The 21,608-nt window shown below is 40.8% G+C and overlaps 1 protein-coding gene across 2 annotated transcripts in view; it reads left to right on the top strand.

Annotated features, from left to right (window-relative positions):
- The window catches only part of ATRNL1 (attractin like 1), a 693,411-nt gene that overhangs the window by 191,340 nt on the left and 480,463 nt on the right, over positions 1-21,608 (top strand). For both annotated transcript variants that reach the window (XM_042457618.1, XM_042457619.1), the window contains exons 18-19: positions 6,484-6,702; positions 15,171-15,308. In XM_042457618.1, coding sequence (XP_042313552.1) covers positions 6,484-6,702; positions 15,171-15,308 — 357 coding nt within the window. The remainder of the gene's footprint in view (positions 1-6,483; positions 6,703-15,170; positions 15,309-21,608) is intronic.

The following is a 21,608-nucleotide window of genomic DNA, read 5'->3' as shown; positions in this document are numbered from 1 at the left end:
AGATTGATGGATAGATCGATAGATAGATAAACTGCAGAATGGGGGCCAGTGAATAGGCTCTCACACACAAATAGGGATAGAGATAGATAAGCATAGCGCAGGTTAGGTGGGCGGGGGTGTGTGTGGCCTTGATACATAGAAACACCGTGTCCCTCACCAGGAACCACATCCGACAGATCTCCTATATCGAGTGTATTTACCTGACCCTAAAGGCTAGGGACAGTCTAGGGATTCTGTTAGTGTATCGGCCACCCCGTGCATTAGCGGACTCCCTTAACGAGCTGACACAGCTGGTCGCGGAGCTGATGTTGGAGACGCCCAGGCTACTTGTCCTGGGTGACTTCAACATCTCCCTCACGGCCAGCTATGTTCCATCCGGTGCGGCTCGGGAATTCATGGATACCATGGCGGCCATGGGCCTGTCCCAGCTGATACAGGGTCCTACGCATTGCGCGGGTAATACTCTCGATTTGGTCTTCTGCTCGGATGCGGAAAATCCATGGGTGGAAATAGCAAACATTTCCCCCCTGTCATGGACGGATCATTTCCTGGTAGAGATGAAAATCAAGGTCTCTACCCAGATCCCCCCCGGGGGTGGTGGACCTATTCGGATGGTCCACCCTCGAAGGCTGATGGAACCTGAGAGGTTCCAAGAAGCCCTAGAGGGGTTCATGGTTGGAAGTGACGGCGATTCTGTTGATGCCCTCACCGGTATTTGGAATACCGGTCTTTCAAGGGCTATACACAGCATCACTCCCAAGCGCCCTCTCAGGCCCGCTTCCAAATGTAAGCCCTGGTACACGGAAGATCTCCGAGCAAGGAAGCGGGAACTGCGACGGCTAGAGTACCGTTGGCGGAAACACCTTTGCTTAGACGACAAGGCTCTCCTAGACCAACTGTTAGAGGACTACGGAGAGGCAATGCGAGCAGCAAAGAATTCGTTCTATGGTGCTCGTATTGCGTCCGCGGAGTCGCGTCCGGCAGAGCTGTTCAGGGTGGTCAGGGAGCTAACTCAGCTCCCTCCCACCCTGAACCAGATCCTTGAAACTTCTAAGGCCTGCTGTGACCGATTTAACGACTTTTTTGTGGATAAAACCTCTCGGATAAGCGAAGGTCTTAATGCCGACATTCAAGCAGAACCTAGAGTAGAGGTGTCCAGAGCCTCCGTGGACTCTATTAAACTGGATCGGTTTGAGTTGGTGAGTACCGATGATGTGGACAAGATCCTCGGAAGTGTTCGGAAGACAACCTGCTCTCTCGATCCCTGTCCCTCGTGGCTAGCGGCCCAGGGGGGACCGGCGGTAACTTCGTTGTTACGCCGGATTATTAATACATCTTTGAGGGAGGGACAATTTCCAACAGAACTTAAATTGGCCATTGTAAAACCTATTTTAAAAAAGCCCTCCCTCGACCCCCTGGTACACAATAATTATCGGCCAGTTTCACTTCTGCCATTTCTGGGAAAGGTGATCGAGAGGGCGGTTGCAATCCAACTTCAGGCGGTCTTGGATGAAACGGATTATCTGGACCCATTTCAAACTGGCTTCCGGGCGGGTTACGGGGTTGAGACGGCCATGGTCGCCTTGGTCGATGATCTCCGTCTGAGCATCGACGGGGGAAGCGTGTCCCTGCTGGTGCTCTTGGACATCTCAGCGGCTTTCGATACCATAGACCATGGTATCCTTCTGGGGCGCCTGGCAGAGGTGGGAATCGGGGGCACTGCGCTTCAGTGGTTCCGGTCCTACCTCTCTGGGAGGTCCCAGATGGTGCAGCTGGGAGACGTGTGCTCCGACGAACGGGCCCTTAGAACCGGGGTCCCTCAAGGAGCCATTTTGTCTCCCATGCTATTTAACATTTACATGAAACCGCTGGGAGAGATCATCCGGAGACATGGGGCGCGGGGTTATCAGTACGCTGATGACACCCAAATCATTTTCTCTATGTCTCCGACTGATGCAGTGACTGAGGATGGCGTCTCTCCTCTCGTGGCCTGTCTGGAGTCAGTAATGGGCTGGATGAGGGAAAACCGACTCAAGCTGAATCCAGAGAAAACGGAGGTACTAGTGATAGGTTCCCCTGGTCCAGGAATGACGGTGGTTCCACCTGTCCTGAACGGGGTCACGCTCCCTGTGAAGGACTCCGTGCGCAGTCTGGGGGGTGCTTCTTGATTCGTCGCTTCACCTGACTGCTCAGGTGAATGCGACGGTCAAGAGCACCTGTCATCAGCTTCGGCTTATTTGCCAGCTGCGCCCATACCTGGCCCAGAGGGACCTAGAAACTGTTGTACATGCCCTGGTAACCTCGAGATTGGACTTCTGCAATGTACTCTACATGGGGCAACCCTTATACCAAACCCGGAAGCTACAGATGGTGCAAAACATGGCAGCCAGGCTGGTCACTGGAGTTTCCAGGACCAGCCATATAACACCGGTGTTGAAAGACCTTCACTGGCTGCCTATTCGTTTCCGGGCCCAATATAAGGCGTTGGTGATTACCTATAAAGCCCTAAATGGCTTGGGCCCAGGATACCTGAAGGACCGCCTCTCCCCGTATATTCCGTCCCGCACCCTCAGAACATCCGGGCAGCTATTACTGAAGGTGCCGGGCGCTAGGCTCTCTTCCGTCACAAGGCGGACCTTTTCCATCGCCGCCCCGGCCCTTTGGAACACGCTGCCCGCCGAGCTCCGCTCGACTACCTCCCTGGCCCAATTTAAAAAGGATCTGAAGACCTTTTTATTCCAGCAAGCGTTCCCCCCATAAAAATCCTAAGGGCCTCCCTCCTCTTCCGTGGCCATGAGGATGGGCTAATGGGGCTTGTTGTATTTATTTTTATTGTACAATGCTCTGACTTGTTTTTAACCTATTGTATGTATAATGTATAATGTATGTAAACCGCCCTGATCCAAGGAAGGCGCGGTATATAAATAAAACTTTTATTTTTTTTTTATTATATATAGAGAGGGAGTAGAGATATAGATAGATAGGCATTTTTGAGAAGAAGGACTGCCATCATGGGGAATGGGCCGGATGGTCACATATTGCAGACAGGCAGTTTTATGAGGGCTGGATGGGTAACAGATACCATAGATGCATACATCCTTAGATCTCTCCTAGTCAAAGGAACTAGGAACCCCCTTCTTCCCCCCTTCAGCACAAAGGGAGGAATTCTACATCAAAGCTGACCAGAAGAAAGTGCCATTGGAAAAAGCAACCAAAGGGGAGGGGTCTGGGGGATTTTAAAGTGCTATCTCTATCTGGAGTTCTCCAGGTTCAGCAAAGAAGTGATCCAATGTATTTCTACTTTCCTTATAATAAATTTTTGTTCTTACAATAATTGTTGTTAAGGTCTGGTTAGAATACGCAATTCTCACAGCATGTGCATGTGGCTGTGCCACCATTAGGGACAGCCCCATTGTCCCCAATGTTACTTGGCCACACCCCCATTAGGGACAATGGGAATTCACTTGAAGTCCTGTTGTCTCTAGTGACGATGTGGCCATTGGGGACCACAAGGCCTGGAGCATTTGAAGATTATGGAGCCCTGGTGGCGCAGTGGTTAAATGCCTGTACTGCAGCCATTCACTCGAAACCACAAGGTTGCGAGTTCAAGACCAGCAAAACGGCCCAAGCTCGACTCAGGCTTGCATCCTTCCGAGGTCGCTAAAATGAGTACCCAGACTGTTGGGGGCAAATTAGCTTACTTGCTAATTAGCTTACTTGCTGTTCACCACTATGATCTTTGGAATAGCGGTATATAAATAAAACAAATTATTATTATTATTATTATTATTATTATTATTTTGGTATCTGTGGGGGGATCTGAGAAGGATCCCCTCTCAGATACTGAGGGCCCTCTGTATTAATTGAAATATGACAGACTACTGTAATATATGATGGGATTAAAAAATAATAAGGTTGAGACTTTTAGGCACCAGGGTTGCCAAGTCAGAATCATTCCAGGCCCTGATGTTTCCAAGCCAAAGCATGATACCTAATGACATCCCTGGTGATGTCATTAACTCTTATGCATTAAGTACCAATCACAGTTGCTCTCAGCATGTCATTCAAATGCACATGAAGACCATATTTTCCTGTTTGGAAATTAAAACAGAATTTTTATCTGAAGGAGCCATTTCCAAATCAAGGTGAAATGCGGGGATTATCCCTCCTCACTTACTTAGGCAGATGAGATGAGGAACTTTTATCTAGCCTAGTTGCTTCTAGCCAGAAGGTGGATGCAGAACAGAGGAGACAGTGAACCCTGGTGCCACAATGACTGAGAGGGAAGTTAGCAAAGTAAGTATTCAGTTACGATTTCCATACTGTAGGAAGTTGCTACTTTGTATTACGCTAAAGGGAAGCACACAACCGTTTCCTGAAGCAAAACCGACTCAGACTTAATGTCTTTTTGGAGATGATACATAAACACTGGAGACTCATGGCAAAGCACTGAGATCTGGCAACCTTATTGAACAGTAGTTGGTCAAGTAGGGAATATTGTATGTCTAATTCAAATTCAAGAACAGGGATTGAACTTTCAGCCTGCATTGACACATTTACTCAACATAATAAAGGCAGAAAGGTGGGAAGGAGGGGATGGTTGTTTCACATTCCTCAGCATCATCTGTATATAGAAGGTTGTGAGCTGCAGTATTGTCCTATGCCTCAGCTCTTCACTTCTCCTTCCTTGTCTCATAAAGAGTTTATGCTCCTCAATGGATGTTAAAGAAACTTTAGAAGCTAAACAGGCCATATAAACTCTCTTGCTGCAGACTCTCATGTTTTAGCATACTCTTTGGGGTAGTATCCAGCTTATCAGGAGAATCCTCTCTTTTCAGGTAGACTTATCAAGATGATATTGTAGTTTTGTTATTGAAGGTTTTCTGTTTGTCAGCACCTTTTGCTGAAGGCTGTTGAACTTTCTAGAGAGGGTCTGTTTATCAGCATTATGGGTGAAAGGAATAAACTTAATATCTCATAAGTGAAGGTGGATTGTGATAATTTAATTATTCTATAACTTGAACTAGTTTGACACATTTGTATAAGGAAGAGTGCATTCAAACATATGTGAAAAATCCTACAGTGCTGTATGAAAGACTATTATGACACAGTGCACTTATATGTTCTGAGCATACTTACATGGCAATCACTCCCACTGAATAAACAGTGGGACTTACTACTGAATAAACATGCTTTTGATTTGAATTTAAGAAATTCGAGAATGCTAACTCAGTCCCATATGTTCACAACGATGCTAGTTCCTTATAGTGCAATTCTTTAAATATCTATTCAGAAGCAGTTGCCATTAAATTAAATGGTATTTGTTCATAAAGGATGGTAGCATAAAATAATGATGTGGACTTGAAAATCAAGGGATTTGACAGGTAAACAAACTTACTTTTACTGTAGGAATTCTGATTAGGAGAACCTTTTAAACACATGGATGCTTTTGGCATTGTTCTGTAGAGTGAAAACTGAAGATTCTAACAAGGTCCCAAAGGCTAGCCAAAAGTGCTTAGAGAGAGAACCTAGTCTAGTTAAAAAAACAACAAAAAAAACCACAAACACACAAGCACAAACACACCAACTAACAACAAACTATGTTGTAAGGCACTATCTGGAACTAATTTGGGAATCACTCTCTAGATGTAAGGGGAAAAAAATCAGTTAAGTTTGCCCAAATCAGATGACCAACAGTAGAGATATGCCACATTCTACAGAAGCAATATTCAGTAACCATTGTAAGATTAAAAAAATAAAATTAAATTAAAGCTCAGTCCTTCATGTGTCAGCCAGAATCATACATTGTCAGATACTGTCAGACATTTTGGAGAAGATACTAGTTAGAAATCTGATATGAAGGCCTGTTGAAGGGAAAGACACCCTCCTGCCATTTCCTTCTTCCAGTATTTTCAACAGGGAAGGGAATTTGTAGGAAAGGAAAGTTTTTTTCCCCCTGGGCTTGCCAATGTCTATGTATAAACAAAATGCATCCAGTTATGGAGCACCCTTCAAAGACATGTTCATGCAGCATTCTTTTTTAACACACACACACACACACACACACACACACACACACCCCTACCATTTTATTTCCAAGATTATAACATTATTTATTTGATTATGCTCTGTTTTATGGCTATAATGTATTTGATATTTACCGTTTTTGGATATGATCATTTTGTTCAATATTTTATTCTGTAGGCAAAAAAGGAAGGATATAGATATCTTACATATCCTTGTTATGGACATCAGATATTTCATAGGGAATAACAGAACAATTGCTGGGGAATTGTACTTTATTTAAATTGTAGCAACAATAATTCATGTTTTTCCCTTCTATTTACATGAAAGCAGTGTAAGGCACATTTTCATTTTTTGTCAAAAAGACTCCATATCATTATATGTACTAGAGAATTCTCACAGGCATTCAGTTTTTAAAGTAAAACTGAAGTAAGGTGTTGCTTCATCTGTGTGTTACAGCTCAAAATTGCTCGGGGTTGAGGACTTGTGGACAGTGTTTGGAACATCCAGGTTGTGGATGGTGCAATGATCCCAGTAATACAGGCAAAGGCCATTGTGTGGAAGGATCTTCAAGGGGGCCAGTGAAGTCAAGTGGATTGCATTCTACTGAAATGGTTCTTGACAACAATCTCTGCCCGAAAGAGAAAAATTATGAATGGTCCTTTATCCAGTGCCCAGGTAAGAGTTCTTAACTGTGGTCTTTGTGTTGGTTGTTTAATTCCAATAAAATTATAGAATGATTAATGGTTTTACTGCAAGAATACACTAACACTATGCATCCTGATTTTACTGGTTACTTTATTATATATTTTCAAAACTTTATTTAAAATGTTAGGTTTCTGAAATCCCCTCACTTTTTTCATTCATTCTATCACCACCAAATCACATATTCAGAATATGTGCTTTATAATAATCTATAAAGTTATTAAATGAGGCTCAAGGGGGCACAGGACTGTTATAACCTAGGTGAAATACAAAAAGATACCCTGTCTCCTTTTTTAAAAAAAAAATCACTGTAAAAGGATTATATAAATAATAGGATGGTAGTTATTATTGGTGTGGAGAAAGTTTTAAAATAAGAGTTCACCTCCAGGGTACTTGGAGGACCGCCTCTCCCCATACAGTCCGCTTCGCACTCTCAGATCGGGCGGAAAACATTTGCTAAGAGTTCCTAAAGCAAGATACATTTCATCTCGGAGAGCATTTTCCATCTCAGCCCCTCAGTTTTGGAACTCCTTGCCCGATGAGCTCCGCGTTGTCACCTCTCTAGATGTATTCAAGAGGAATTTGAAGACCTTCCTATTCCGCCAGGCTTTTCCCCATGAGCATTAATGTTATCTTTATCTCCCCTTGATGATGCATACTGTTCAATCCAGCTATTTGTTATGATTTTTAATGTTTTTAATTGTTTTGTAAGATAACTGGTTTTACATGATGTATGGTATGGGTGGGTGGTTTGCACTTTGCCAGGGATATATGTTGTTGTTTAACTGTTTCTGTTATACTTGTTCATGTGGGGAACCGCTGTGATCTGCACAGGAACAGCGGTATATAATTTTTTAAAAAAATTATTATTATTAAAACAGACTGTGGCTTGAGAATAACTGGAAATATTGAAGAGACTGTGGGTAAAACCTGATGTAATTCCTCTGCAAGAAGGTCTGCTGACTCAGGATAGTAGTGTTGAGTCAAAAATGTTTCAGAGGTCCAGATATTTTATTTATATAACCAAGGTTGTAGTGATGGGTATAATATTCCAACTGATGGGTATTTTATCTGCCTTAAGCAACCTTACCTTTTCTAGTTTTCCAGAGAATAAAACAAAGGGAAACTGTGGGAAGTAATGAAGGTAGTAGTAGAAATAAAAGGCAGATGGACAAAAGCTGATAAATCTCTTCTAGTTTAACTGAAGATGGGGAAAAGGTTATGTGAAAGCCATGCAGACTTTTTCTACTATTATAATTTGCTTCTAACACATGAATGGTATACCCTATGTACCTGAGCTAGACAGCTTTTCTTTGCAGAATTAATAAGCTTGGAGGTTGGTTCTAAAACTTAGTATCTTGATGCATTTTCAAGCAGTACTACTCCCAAGCTCTCAAGTGATTTAACATTTTGAGTTTATGATTTTATCTCAGTTCATTAACTATGCCAGCAAATTCCCATAACTAAATATCAATACAATTAACTGTATGAAGTGTTTTGAGCTCTATACCTATACCTTTCAATGTTATTATTTATTTTATTTTTAGAATTATAAATTAAGGTCTTTGTTATCCAGGCAACAAGGAAGATGTACAGAGCACAAAAACATACAATAAAAGCCAACTAAAGTAGCTATACTTAAAAAAAAACTTGTCTTAAAGCTGCCATAAGCTGTAAACATATACACTTAGTATCTCTGCGCACCTATTTAGAGTAGGCTTTAATAATCAGTTTAAAACAAAGTAAGGACTGGAGCAGACCGGCATCGAAAGTCGGCTTCCAGTGAAGAGATGACGCATGTCCCAAGATGCCCACAAGCAAGCTTAAGTCCATCTGGCTGCCCACACCTGGTCCGGCTTCCAGGTATTCTGGCACATGGCATTTATACGCTGCATGCTGCCAGAGCATCTTAAAACTGGCTTCCGGCCATGATGTGGGTGGAAAGCCAGGTTTTTATCACCCACAAAATGAGTGGCTCCAAGGTTGATTGGGACCATGACATGCAGTTTCCATGGCCCCAATCAGCCTTTGGAAGGGGTAGCCTATTTTGCCCCTAAGTCTGGTTCCTGGTTGTCAGGGCAGAACTACGTGAAGATTCCTCTTACTTATATATTGTAATAGGGAGACTTTGTTTACACTGATGCAGCTATGCCAGAACTTTTAAAGAGAAGAAGGCATATTTCATATAAACAGTTTTGGCCCCATGAGAAGTGTTCTTGCATTTTGATAACTTGGAGGAAGGGAGAATATCGAAATGTTCACAGCAGCTGCATTCAATCCCTGATGCACATTAAGAATAGGGATATAATTCTTCATTAATTTCACTCTCAAAGGAAACAATGACTAATTTTTGCAATATTTGTCTGGCTTCAAGAATGCCTGCAAAAACTATGCAATTACTTTTCAATTACTATTAACAGTTTGAGACTTGGTCTTTGCAATATTCGTACCTGGTATTTTATATTAGAGACAGCATTTTCCCACAGTAAAAAAAACCTTCCATACCTAAATAAATAAATAAATAGATTACTTCCCTAGAGAAATATAGGCTATAATTCTGTTTCACCTATCTGTGCAACCCTCTTAGTTAGATAGCTAAGTAGTGTTTTTCATCCTGACTCACCCAATCCCCGAAGATGCTGTGAATGATAGAGGTCTGTTTCCTTGTCTATCTGGCAGCAGGTGACTAGCATTTCTACCCCCTCCCATGAGTGAGAAGCGTGATGCCTGTCACCATTCCCCATTGCACTGGAGATTCCTTGGGCAAAGCAGGGTGGCAATATCAGCCAGCTGCTTCCTGATCAGCAAGGAAAGAGATCCGTGTCACTTGCAGTGGCTGTTGTCCAGTATGTTAGGACTGGGGGACTTTTATGATCTCTATGCATTCCCTAAACTAGTGAATATGTAGGCATAATACATATCCTCAAGGTCCAGCAAATTCCTCACTTGCCTCGAAGACAATTTCATTGTCCAAAAGGTGGAAGAGGCAACAAGGGGGCCAGCTATTTTAGATCTGATCCTAACCAACAAGTATGACTTGGTTAATGGGGTGCAAGTGGTGGGATCCTTAGGTGGAAGTGACCATGTTCTCCTAGAGTTTGTTATACAGTGGAAAGGAGAAGCCAGGCATAGTCAGACACACATTCTAGACTTTAGGAGAGTGGATTTCAGTAAACTTAGAGAAGTATTGAGGGCAATTCCATGGTCAGAAATACTAAAAGAGAAGGGAGTTCAGGATGGATGGGAGTTTCTGAAAAGGGAGATACTGAAGGCACAATTTCAAATAGTTCCAGTGAGAAAAGTGTCTCAAGAAACCAGGATGGATGACTAAAGAACTTTCAACTGAGTTAAGTTTGAAATGGAACATGTATAAGAAATGGAAAAAGGGGGAAATCACAAAAACGGAATTCAAAGAAATAGCAGGCATTTGTAGGGGTAAAGTCAAAAAAGCACAGAATGAATTCAGGCTTGCTAGAGAGGTTAAAAACAATAAAAAGGGCTTTTTTGGATATGTTCGCAGCAAAAGGAAAAAGAAGGAAATGGTAGGCCAATGTGTGAAGAAGACAAAATGCTAACGGGATAGAGAAAAGGCAGAATTACTCAACACCTTCTTTGCTTCAGTCTTCTCAGAAAAGGCAAAGGGTGCTCAACCTGAGGAAAATGGGGAGCAGGGGAATTTCGGCACAGAATAAGTAAAGACATAGTACAGGAATACCTTGTTAATCTAAATGAATTTAAGTCTCCAGGACCAGATGAACTACATCCAAGGGTATTAGAAGAACTGGCAAATGTAATATTGGAGCCATTGGCAATAATCTTTGAAAACTCCTGGAGAACAGGAAAAGTCCCAGCAGACTGGAACAGGGCAAACATTCCCATCTTCAAGAAGGGGAAAAAGAGGATCCCAACAATTATCATCCAGTTAGTCTGACATCAGTACCAGGAAAGATTCTAGAGCAGATCATTAAACAGAGAGTCTGTGAACATTTAGAAGGCAATTCCAGAATCACAAAAAGTCAACACATGGTTTCAGAGAAACAAGTCATGCCAGACAAATCTGATCTCTTTCTTTGATAAAATTACCAGCTTGGTAGATTAAGGGAATGCTGTGGATATAGTATATCTTGATTTCAGTAAGGCCTTTGGCAAGGTTTCCCATGACATTCTTGCAAACAAGCTTGTAAAATGTGAGCTAGACAAGGTAACTGTTACATGGATTTGGAATTGGTTGACTGGCCGAACCCAAAGAGTGCGCAGCTACTCCTTTTCATCCTGGAGAGAAGTAACCAGTGGGGTCCCACAGGGCTCTGTCCTGGGCCCAGTGCTATTCAACATCTTTATTAATGACTTGGATGAAAGAATTGGGGACATACTTATCAAATTTGCAGATGACACCAAATTAGGGGGAATAGCTAATACCCCAGAGGACAGGATCAAAATTCAAAACGACCTGAATAGACTAGAAAGCTGGGCCAAAGCTAACAAAATGAAATTCAACAGAGACATGTAAGGTACTTTACTTAGGGCGAAAAAATGAAATGCACAGATATAGGATGGGGGACATCTGGCTGAATGAAACTACGTGTGAAAGGGATCTAGGAGTCCAAGTAGACCACAAGTTGAACATGAGTCAACAGTGCGATGCGGCAGCTAAAAAGGCCAATGCAATTTTAGGCTGCATCAATAAAAGTATAGTGTCTCAATCAAGAGAAGTGATAGTGCCACTGTACTCTGCTTTGGTCAGGCCCCACCTGGAACATTGTGTCCAGTTCTGGGCACCACAATTTAAAAAGGGCATTGAGAAACTGGAACATGTCCAAAGGAGGGCGACTAAAATGGTGAAGGGTCTGGAAACCATGCCCTATGAGGAACGACTTAGGGAGCTGGGGATGTTTAGCCTGGAGAAAAGAAGGTTAAGAGGTGATATGATAGCCCTATTTAAATATGTGATGTCATATTCAGGAGGGAGCAAGCTTGTTTTTTGCTGCTACAGAGAACAAAAACCAGAGTAATGGATGCAAGCTGCAGGAAAAGAGATTCCACCTCAACATTAGGAGGAACTTCCTGACAGTAAGGGCTGTTTGACAGTGGAACACACTTCCTTGGAGTGCAGTGGAGTCTCCTTCTTTGGAGGTCTTTAAGCAGAGACTGGATGGCCATCTGTCCGGGATGCTTTGACTGATATTTCCTGCATGGCAGGGGATTGGACTGGATGGCCCTTGTGGTCTCTTCCAACTCTACGATTCTATGATTCTGTAATTCTATGATTCTATATGAAACAGTCATGAATGTGTATCTCTAACTGCCCTAGTGAGTTCCAACCATTATTTACTGTGGCGAAAATAATGTTTCCTTTGCAGAAAATGCTATAATTGAGGGCTTATTCTGTGTAAAATGTGGTTTTTCAAGAAATTTGTTTTGCCCAAGAAACACCTTTTTTACACAGATAAAGTGTCTGTGCAGAATTATTTTGTGCAAATATCCTGTTTCCTTTGCAACAATGATATTTTCCACACAAAAATACCACGTGTGGAATTTGTGCAGAATACGTCCAAAATTGTGAAGATTCTCAAAAGTTTCTCCTCACAAGGATTACCTAACACTTGAAGAACTCATTTTTATACTGTTCAAATATTTTATTTTCTATCCCTAATTCAGAATGGGGACAATACAGTGCTATAGGTGATTCCGTAAAGATAATTCACCTATCTCTGTTATGTCACAAAGAAAGTGCAGTTATACAGTGTTATAATGACATATGACCCTTCACGGTGGCATCATGTATTCAACAAAACCCTTTTTAAGTTACTGTTAGATGGAGCAACAAATAGATGCAAAAAATAAGTGTATTGGTTTGGAGGGTATCAGAAAACATTTTAGGTCTTCTGAACTCTCTTCTTGGGTTAGGGGGATCCAAATTGCTTTTCTCAGATATCCCCTCTTAATTTATCGGAAGATGAATACTGGGTTTTGATTAATTGGTTTCCTCTATCACTGCAGTACTGCAGAGATTTCTAATGAGACAGACACTAAATAAACGTCAAAACAAGAATGTCAGTGTTCTCAAATTAGTGACCATTATCAGTTTTATTAAATGACACACCAATCTTCACTTAATCAGTTTTACAAGAAAGAATTCAGTAAAAGAGAAACAGTACATGCAGATTCAAAATAATTTAGGAATGCTCTATGATGTAGAAAAGAATGTACCATCTACTCATATGAAACTGATGAGACTAATATCTTACTAACCTCTGATTATTGTACAAGCATTGAAACATAATTTAATAAGTGAGGCATGCAAGCAGTGAAAAATCACTTCTCAAGACTCTAGATTCTGGGTTTAGTAACTCTTCATTCATTAAGATTCTCCTGTGTTGGTATCTAGTGCAATATAAAAATACGCCATGACTAGTATAGTAAAAGAACATTGTTAGGATGTTTTGGGTAGAGATCACAAGAAATAAGACTCACCATATGCCAGTTGCAAAAAACAGCTAATTCATTGTGATGACATACTGAAAATGCTTTATTTGATATTACTTTACCCTTTCTTTAAAACTGAATGGAAACAAATAAATAAGTATTCAAAAATACTGTCATAATGGGGTTGAAATGTAGCCTGTTCTTGCTGATCTCAGTGTTTTATGGTAGGCAAGTTTCTTACTCAAAAGCTCTTATCACTTGGTACCTATTTGAATTCTGAAATAGTGCATCCAACCTTTCAGTCTTATTGGTTACAGCTCATCAGTTTTTTCTCACATGAATCATAGATGTTTATCACACTATGCTCTTAAAGAGCTACTATTCCAGTGTGACTCCTCTAGCAGCCTCCTGTTGCATGCTGGGATTGGCAGTTTTAAGGAGCTGAACTTCTCTGCCTGAGAATTCTAAATACCCCTCCTTAAAACTGCCAATCCCAGCATGCAACAGGAGGCAGCTAGAGGAGTCACACTGGAATAGTACCTCTTTAAGAGCTCGTCTGATAAACACCAAAGATATCTGTTGGGAATTGAGACTGCTATGATTTGCATAGCCATTCATTTGCTTCCATTTCTTACCATGAATGTAAGACAATCCAGATTCTGAATTTTTTATATACGTGGGAGAGATGGCTGAGTGGAGACAATTAGAGAGAAGACATAACGGTCCTACGCACTGCAGAAATAATCCAGTCTAAGACCGCTTTAACTGTCCTGGCTTAATGCTAGGGAATTCTGGGAACTGTAGTATTGTGAGTCATTTAGCCTTCTCTGTCAGAGAGCTCTGGTGCCACAATAAACTACAGATCCCAGGCAATTAAAGCTGAACCAGGGCAATTAAAGCAGTCTCAGACTGGATTATTTCTGCAATGTGTTTTTGACCACTGTCTACTGAGGGCTTGTGATCAGTGCACCACATTAGTACCGTATATACTCAACTATAAGTCGACCTCATGTATAAGTTGAGGTCATTTGGGGGCCAAAATTATGGATTTTGCCATAACCCGTGAATAGGTCGAGGGTAAAACTTGAGGTTCATTCAGTGTGTTTATGTGTGTGTATGACAAGAGAGATTCTCACTGAGTCGTTTCTTTATCGTTTCAGCTTTCATTTCAGCCAGATACATGGGCGGGAGGGGGACTCTTAGACAAACAGCAATATCAATCACTCACACAGGACTCTTTCTGCTTGATTCTTTCTTGCTAAACTCCTGTCCACACAGCATGGGAAAAATCTGAAAGCGCTGCTATCACGTTTCCATAGTGACCTGTAAATAAGTTGACCTGGGATTTTGGAGTCAATTTTTGGGCATAGATTTTTAGATTTATAGACAAGCATATACTGTACTCCTGAAATGGTCCACTGAACATCAAGGGTGCAGGATATGTTTTGATCTGATCTCAGCACTCTCAATTCTCTGTGCAGTACTCACAGTGGTATGCTTACCACTATTCAGTTGTGAATCCAGGTGTGAAGAAACAGGACTCCTTTTATCAGCATAACTTTGAACCCTCATATGAATGGTCCCAGGCTAAGTTTTATTTTGTGGCTAAATGTTGAGGAATATATGACTGAAGTGCCCTGATCATTCTAGCAATATAAGTGGGGGCTTCAGGAAATAGGAAATCTCTACTTGCTGTCATCAGATTTCTTCCTACTCAGCCCTCCACCTTGTGTTTCATCTCTAGGGTGCATGTAGATTTTCCCTCTGCTCATATACAGCAGGTGGAAAAACATAGTTCATGAGTGAAGGAACTTAAATTGCACAAAGGTAATGAAATAAACAAGGTGTAGTGTTTATAGATCTCAGCCAAACTGATACTCCTTTAGTCTTATATGACTTTGTAACAGTCATCACAGTTTTCAGTATTTTGTGTGAATTGCTATTCTTTGGCTTCTTGTTTTGGTTCCCCAAAAGGGAGAAATCCACTTATGACTTTTCTCTTTTTTGAATTACAGCTTGCCAGTGCAATGGACATAGTACATGTGTAAATGGCAATGTTTGTGATCAGTGCAAAAATCTAACTACAGGAAAACAGTGTGAAACATGTATGCCAGGATATTATGGAGATCCAACAAATGGAGGCCAGTGCACAGGTAAGTTCTTTAAAGCTCTGTTTCTAGTGTTTTCATAAATAGAACATCTTGAAAATATTTCCTAAATTAGTGATTTAGTTTTGCGAGTGGTAAATCACTGGGCATGATTTGCAACTGAGTCACTATTAGTGAAAAACAAGTTTTGCTTCTAATGTGTGGGGAAAACATAGTCTCCCTTTATTGAATCATTTAGACTGCTTTTGGAAATTTGGTCCTGATGGACTCTTGAAGTGATCCTGAGGGCTGTATTGTTCCTACTATTTAGACAGGTGTAAATAATTTTGAGAGACATTCATTTGGCTACTTGGTTTGCATAATACTTGGAAAATGTAAAGAATACTCATCAATATTCTCTTCCCCAATGAAAAACGTGCTTCTTGACACCAGTAACACTCTGCTGAGGAATCAGAATTAAATCCCAAGAATCTTTACACTTCAGGACTTGGGTAAATTAGTTTGCATAACAATATGGGTGGTTTTCTTCAGAAAATATGTTTTGAAGCAGGAAAATGTATTTTGCATTAAATATACTTATTTCTGTGCAAAACTACTTTTTTGTGCAAAAAAGACATGCAGGAAAAAACTGTATGGTTTGTCTGTACAGGAATTTGTATAACTATATTTAATTTGTATATGTTTACTCAGTTTGCATATGTAAACAGATCCCTACATAGAAAAATTACATGAGTTCTCCTGGATGTTGCTGTGTGCCTTGAATTCATTTCCAGCTTATGGCAGCTGTAAAGTGAATCTATCTCAGAATTTTCTTGCCAGAATTTGTTCAGAGAGGGCTTGCCTTCCTTTGAAACTGAGAGAATGTGACTTGCCCAGGGTTACCCAGTGAGTTTCCATGGCCAAGTGGGATTTGAATCCTCATTTCCCAGTGTCTCAGTACAGTGCTCAAACCATTGCACCATACTGGTTTTCCCTGAATATGCTATTTGTGGGGGGAAAAATGGACTGTACTTTGCACTGCTGTTTGGGTGCCTTCAGAGCAGGTTTTTTTGATGCTGCATGCTCTGAAGCTGTCCAGAAGCTGGCCTCACGCTTCCTGGCTGCCCAAATGTGGGCCAGCTTCTGGGTGCTCCAGCAGTGTGGTGTTTACATGCCACATTCCACTGGAGAATGTGAAAACCAGCTTCCGTCTGCAGTGGGGCAGAAAAGCCAGATTTTTGCCAGTGCAAAAAGGATCAGCTGTTTGCCGCATGTTTTTGGGCAGGCAAAAGGTGGATTGCTGCCATGGCATGCAGTTGCCATGGCTCCAATCTGGCTTTCTCAGGGGCAGCTTCAAGCCACCCCTTCAGGGCAGTCTGTTTCACCCCAATGCTTGCTTAGGAACCACTGTATTTTGTGCAAAATACATCTTTTCTTCCCAAAACCATTTCTGCAGGAAAACCATTTGTATTTTTGCAAAATAGAATCCTTGTAATGCAGTCCTGAAGACTGACTCTTTCTTTGAAATTTTGCTGAAACATCTGTATTCTTGGAGAGAAAAGAAAAATTGCTGAACTGTTTGTTCTTGCATGTGGGAATGAGATAATGGCCATCCCACCCCCTCCATGCTGGGATGCTGTCCTTCCACTGTTTGAGACTAGTGATTTAAAACATGCCACATGGTATGGTTGCCATGACATATTGGCTGCTGGGGGCATGGTTGGGGTAAGATTAGCACGTTGCCCCCAAGCAGCTTCATTCCGAAGGAATTCAGTGACCCATCTACTCACCTTTGGATTAGTGTGAAGTTTACTTGGTCGCCTGTGGGCCGGGTAAAAATTTCCCCTCTTTTCCACAGGTTTTTCGCCCACCCCATACTGTTTCCGATGGCATTATAGGAAATTGGCTTCGGTGGTGTCTAAATAATATTGATTTAGCTTAAAAGAAGTTTAATTCTAATTGGACTGATTAATATTGCTTTTGGCATGAATTTTGGATTTGATCACAGCGAGCACCTTGGACATCATACTGGGTATAAGGAAAATTTCTGGAAACACCTCTATGGGCCTGGTGACCTGGGGGGTGGCAGAAAGAAATGGACCTTGAGTCTGGCTGAAGGAATACCTCAACTATAATATTTGCAGGTTAGGAAGGGGAACTTCTTGTTGGACTTCCTTATGCAAGCAGTCCAACCAGCAACCCAACTTTTGGACTGTCATTGTGGGCTCAGGTCTTATCGTCCCTGTAAACTGCAGAGGTGGTCTGTAGTAAGACATTGGATGCAGCTTCTCCTACACTTGGTCTTTATTAAGGTATTAGTTGCAGTTCCGTTAAGAATTTAATAAATAGGCCAATAAATGGCCCTGTTTGTGTCTGGTCTCATTATTCCAGAGGTTTGGTAGCAATTGACAATTTATGTCTCTCGGTTTGCAAATATATTTCTATAAAAATTATCTTCCTATTTGGGTAGGAGAAAAATATCAACTAGTCCTTGTATACACATAATTGAATTCAAAGCCACATAATTATAATGTGATAGAAAGGAATTAATCTTCTTACATCTACTTTAAAGTGAGGAATTATTAAATTCATGTCAGTTATATTCTGCCATTTACCCATGGAGCTCAAGATCGAATTCCTTCTATACACATTTTAGTGAAATATGCCATTTACTGGTAACAATAGTGGTGTGCACCTTTCTTCAATTCATCAGTTTCAGAATAATATGAAACTTTCAGTCACATAAGTGCAGTTCTTCTTGTCTGACCAGTATGAGATGCTGTATATAAATACATATCCAAGGGTGCAAAGTGGATATTTCAGATGGTAATACAAAACTAAACCTAATTTCCTGAAGCCTTTGAAAACACATAGCATTTTAGGTGATGTATTTCTTACATGTTAATTTACAGACTTGGTTGATGTCTAAGATGTTAATTTATTAATGGTCTCACCTACCCTCTTGGCAGTTTAATGCAACTCTTGTTATGTGGATGTACACATTTTGAGAAGCTGCAGCTATATTCGTTGGGGAGGTATTCAAAAGGAGTATTAATTTCTCCTCTTATTGACAGTTTTACATTTTCTTGGTGTTTTATGATGCTTTAAATAATTCTTAATAGTTGTCTTATTTCCTGAAGTTGACAAAATGTTTTTTTTTTTACTCTCTATCTAGTTACTCTATAGCAAAGTGATATATTAAAGCACCCTTTATTCTTCAGGGATACATTAGCTATCTAACTAAATAAGCATACTGTCATCCTTAGTGAATGATGTGTAATATAATAAAGACTAAAATAAATTGATAAGCCTTATAAAATTATATATTTTACTACTAGTTTCTTGAATATATGATATTCAAATGAGTTTATTGGAAGCAGTTTATTGGATTTCAGAGCTGACTATTCAAACTTCCATATAATTAAAAACAAAAATGATAGCTATGTTACCATAGAATATTTTCTTACCTAGCTTTATGAGGTTGCATATTTTATATTTTTGAAAATACTTTTTCACTACTGAATTAATAATAACCTTGTCCTTAGCTTATGTATGTTTCACACACATATAAGGCTGGAAGAAAGGCCACTGAAATTCATTATTAAGGGAAAACAGTTGAAGGGGTAAGAGAGCCACATAGATATAATGTGATAGAGAGGAATGAATCTGCTTATATCTACTTTATAGTAAGGAATTATTAAATTCATGTCAGTTATAGAATAATACTGTAGAATCATAGAATCATAGAGTTGGAAGAGACCACAAGGGCCATCCAGTCCAACCCCCTGCCATGCAGGAACTCTCAATCAAAGCATCCTCGACAGATGGCCATGAAGCCTCTGTTTAAAGACCTCCAGGGAAGGATACTCCACTACTTCCAAGGGAGTATGTTCCACTGTCGAACAGCCCTTACTGTCAAGACGCTCCTCCAAATGTTGAGGTGGAATCTCTTTTCCTGTAGTTTGCATCCATTGCTCTGGGTCCTAATCTTTGAAGCAGCAGAAAACAAGCTAGCTCCCTACTCAATATAAAATCCCTTCAGATATTTAAACAGGGCTATCATATCACGTCTTAGCCTTCCCTTTTCTAGACTAAACATCCCCAGTTCCCTAAGTCATTCCTCATAGGGCATGGAGCTCAAGGTGGTATTTATGGTTTATTGCTTCATTTTGTGTTGAGCTTTTTGCAGTATTGTAGGTTGCTTAGTTCACCATCAGCCTGTGAGCTACATGACTGAACACAGATTTGAAATCCTAGTCTAGAGTGCTAAACACAGCACCACATTGTTTCACATCTATCTCAAGATGAGGGGTGTGAATCGGAAGTGTTCTGGTGTTTATGTACTAAATGACTGGGACTGATGGTCAGAGCCTAGTTCAGATACATGCCAGCATTATCTTTGGAGATTTTCAGAGCAGCCTTTAAGCGCTGATAAAATGCTTCTAAAACGTTTAGGAAGCACATAGGACATGTTTCCTAAACGTCAGGAAATTGGCGGCTCCCCTCCAGAATCCCTGAATCGTTTGGGAAGAGGCAGTTTTCTATGAACTGAAACTTTGCGTTCATAGGAAATTGCCTCTCTCTGAATGATTCAGGGATGCTGGACAGGAGCTGACCATTCCCTGATGCTTGGGAAGCACGTCAGGCTTTCACACACGTGCGCTTCCCAAGCATCGTTTGTTTTAGCAATCTTCTTTTCTGTACTAGAGAGCAGCAGACATGAGATCTTCACTCAAAATAGGAGGAAATAAATTACTATTTTTACACTTGTATGTTTTAAATTTTATATTTGTAATTTTTTAATATTTTTTATTTTAATTCTGATTTTAATTGTTGTTTTAATGTGTTTTATATGTGTTTTATATGTTTTATATGCGGCTGCCTTGGGTCCCACTTTGAGAGAAAGGCAGGATAAAAATAAAATAGATAAATGAATAACTTGCCGTGTCACAAGCAGTGAGAATATATCATGTGACTTTTGTTCTTTCATTCCTCTCAGCCTCTACTGCTAAGACTCTGGTCCATGCCCTAGTGGTATCGTGACAAGATTATTGAAACCTTCTTTGGACAGGGCTTCCTCTTTCACACCTCCATCCTTTAATCTCTGTACAGCATTCAGCTGCACAAAGCTTGCCGCTTTGACCCTGTTTCTCCTCTTTTATCCTTCCTTCATTGGCTTCCCTTCCCTTTCCTCATCCAGTACAAGCTTTTGCCGTTGACTTTCAAAGCCCTCCATGGATTGGCTCCTCCTTACTTATCTGAACTTCTTTCTCCTGTGTGCAGAACTTACATTGACAGATGGATAAGTTGACCCAGGTTTCTTGGGTTGATTTTTGACTAAAATTTCTAGACTTATACATGAGTATATACAATACTTCTCTGTATACACATTTTTATTGTGTTCATATTTTATATTTTGAAACACATTGTACCAGGTTTGTGAAAAATGCTTAAGAACTGTTAACATTCTGCAGCTGTCAAGGATCAGATATTTTAGAAGAAAAAGTACTAATCCTGTAAGCTCTTATGAGTTATTCTTCCTGTCATACTAACTGGTTAAGAAGAAAGTCTAGAAAACAAGACGTCAGTGCTAGCAGGTTTTCTGTTTGAGGAGGGTACTAGTAGGAGAAGTTGGGGCTTGTTTCATTTCTTCATTCTAGTTAAACGGTTATGCTTTCAAAAAGTCAGATATTGTTTATTTAGATAACTAAATCCGTAGTTATAGAAATTATATATACAAGGCATTTTCTGTTCCTACAGTCACAAAGTGATGTTCAGTGTGCAAAGCCTAGCATTATTCAATTTCTCCAATTTATTTTTTCTTCAAAAAAAGAAAAAAAAAAAGAAATCAGATTTTTGTCTTCAGTCTAGTTTATAAATTTTAAGAATTTTTTACATCTATAAAAAAGATAAAGGTAGTCCCTTGACATGAATGTCTACTTGTAACTGATTGTTGGGGGCGGTGATCATCTCCGTTTCTAAGCCAAAGAGGATTGCCGGTCTAAGGGCAGCAAAAGAGGGGCCATTGTGGTCTTCCTGGAAAGGAATTCCAGAGCCTAGGGGCAGCCATCAAAAAGGCTGCCTCTTGTGTGACCACCAACCATGCTTGTGATGATAGTGGGACTGACAGAGGGGCCTCTCCTAAAGATCTCATTGCCCAGTTCTTACAGAGAGATATGGGGACAGAGCCAAAGACTGCTCCCACCCCAATCACTGTGGGACTGCCATGTGACCGCAGTAACCAGACACCATGGTTTCGAGGACAGCAGCTCCTGTGGTCCCAAACGGGCCAAGCAGTAACATGCAGACCTGAACAGTCATGGCGGGAGGGGGGGGAATGATTGTAACAATGGCATCTGCATGGGC

The sequence above is a fragment of the Sceloporus undulatus genome, chromosome 3 (genome assembly GCF_019175285.1).
Source record: "Sceloporus undulatus isolate JIND9_A2432 ecotype Alabama chromosome 3, SceUnd_v1.1, whole genome shotgun sequence".
Lineage (NCBI taxonomy): Eukaryota > Metazoa > Chordata > Lepidosauria > Squamata > Phrynosomatidae > Sceloporus > Sceloporus undulatus.
This window is presented reverse-complemented; position numbering and strand designations above follow the sequence as displayed.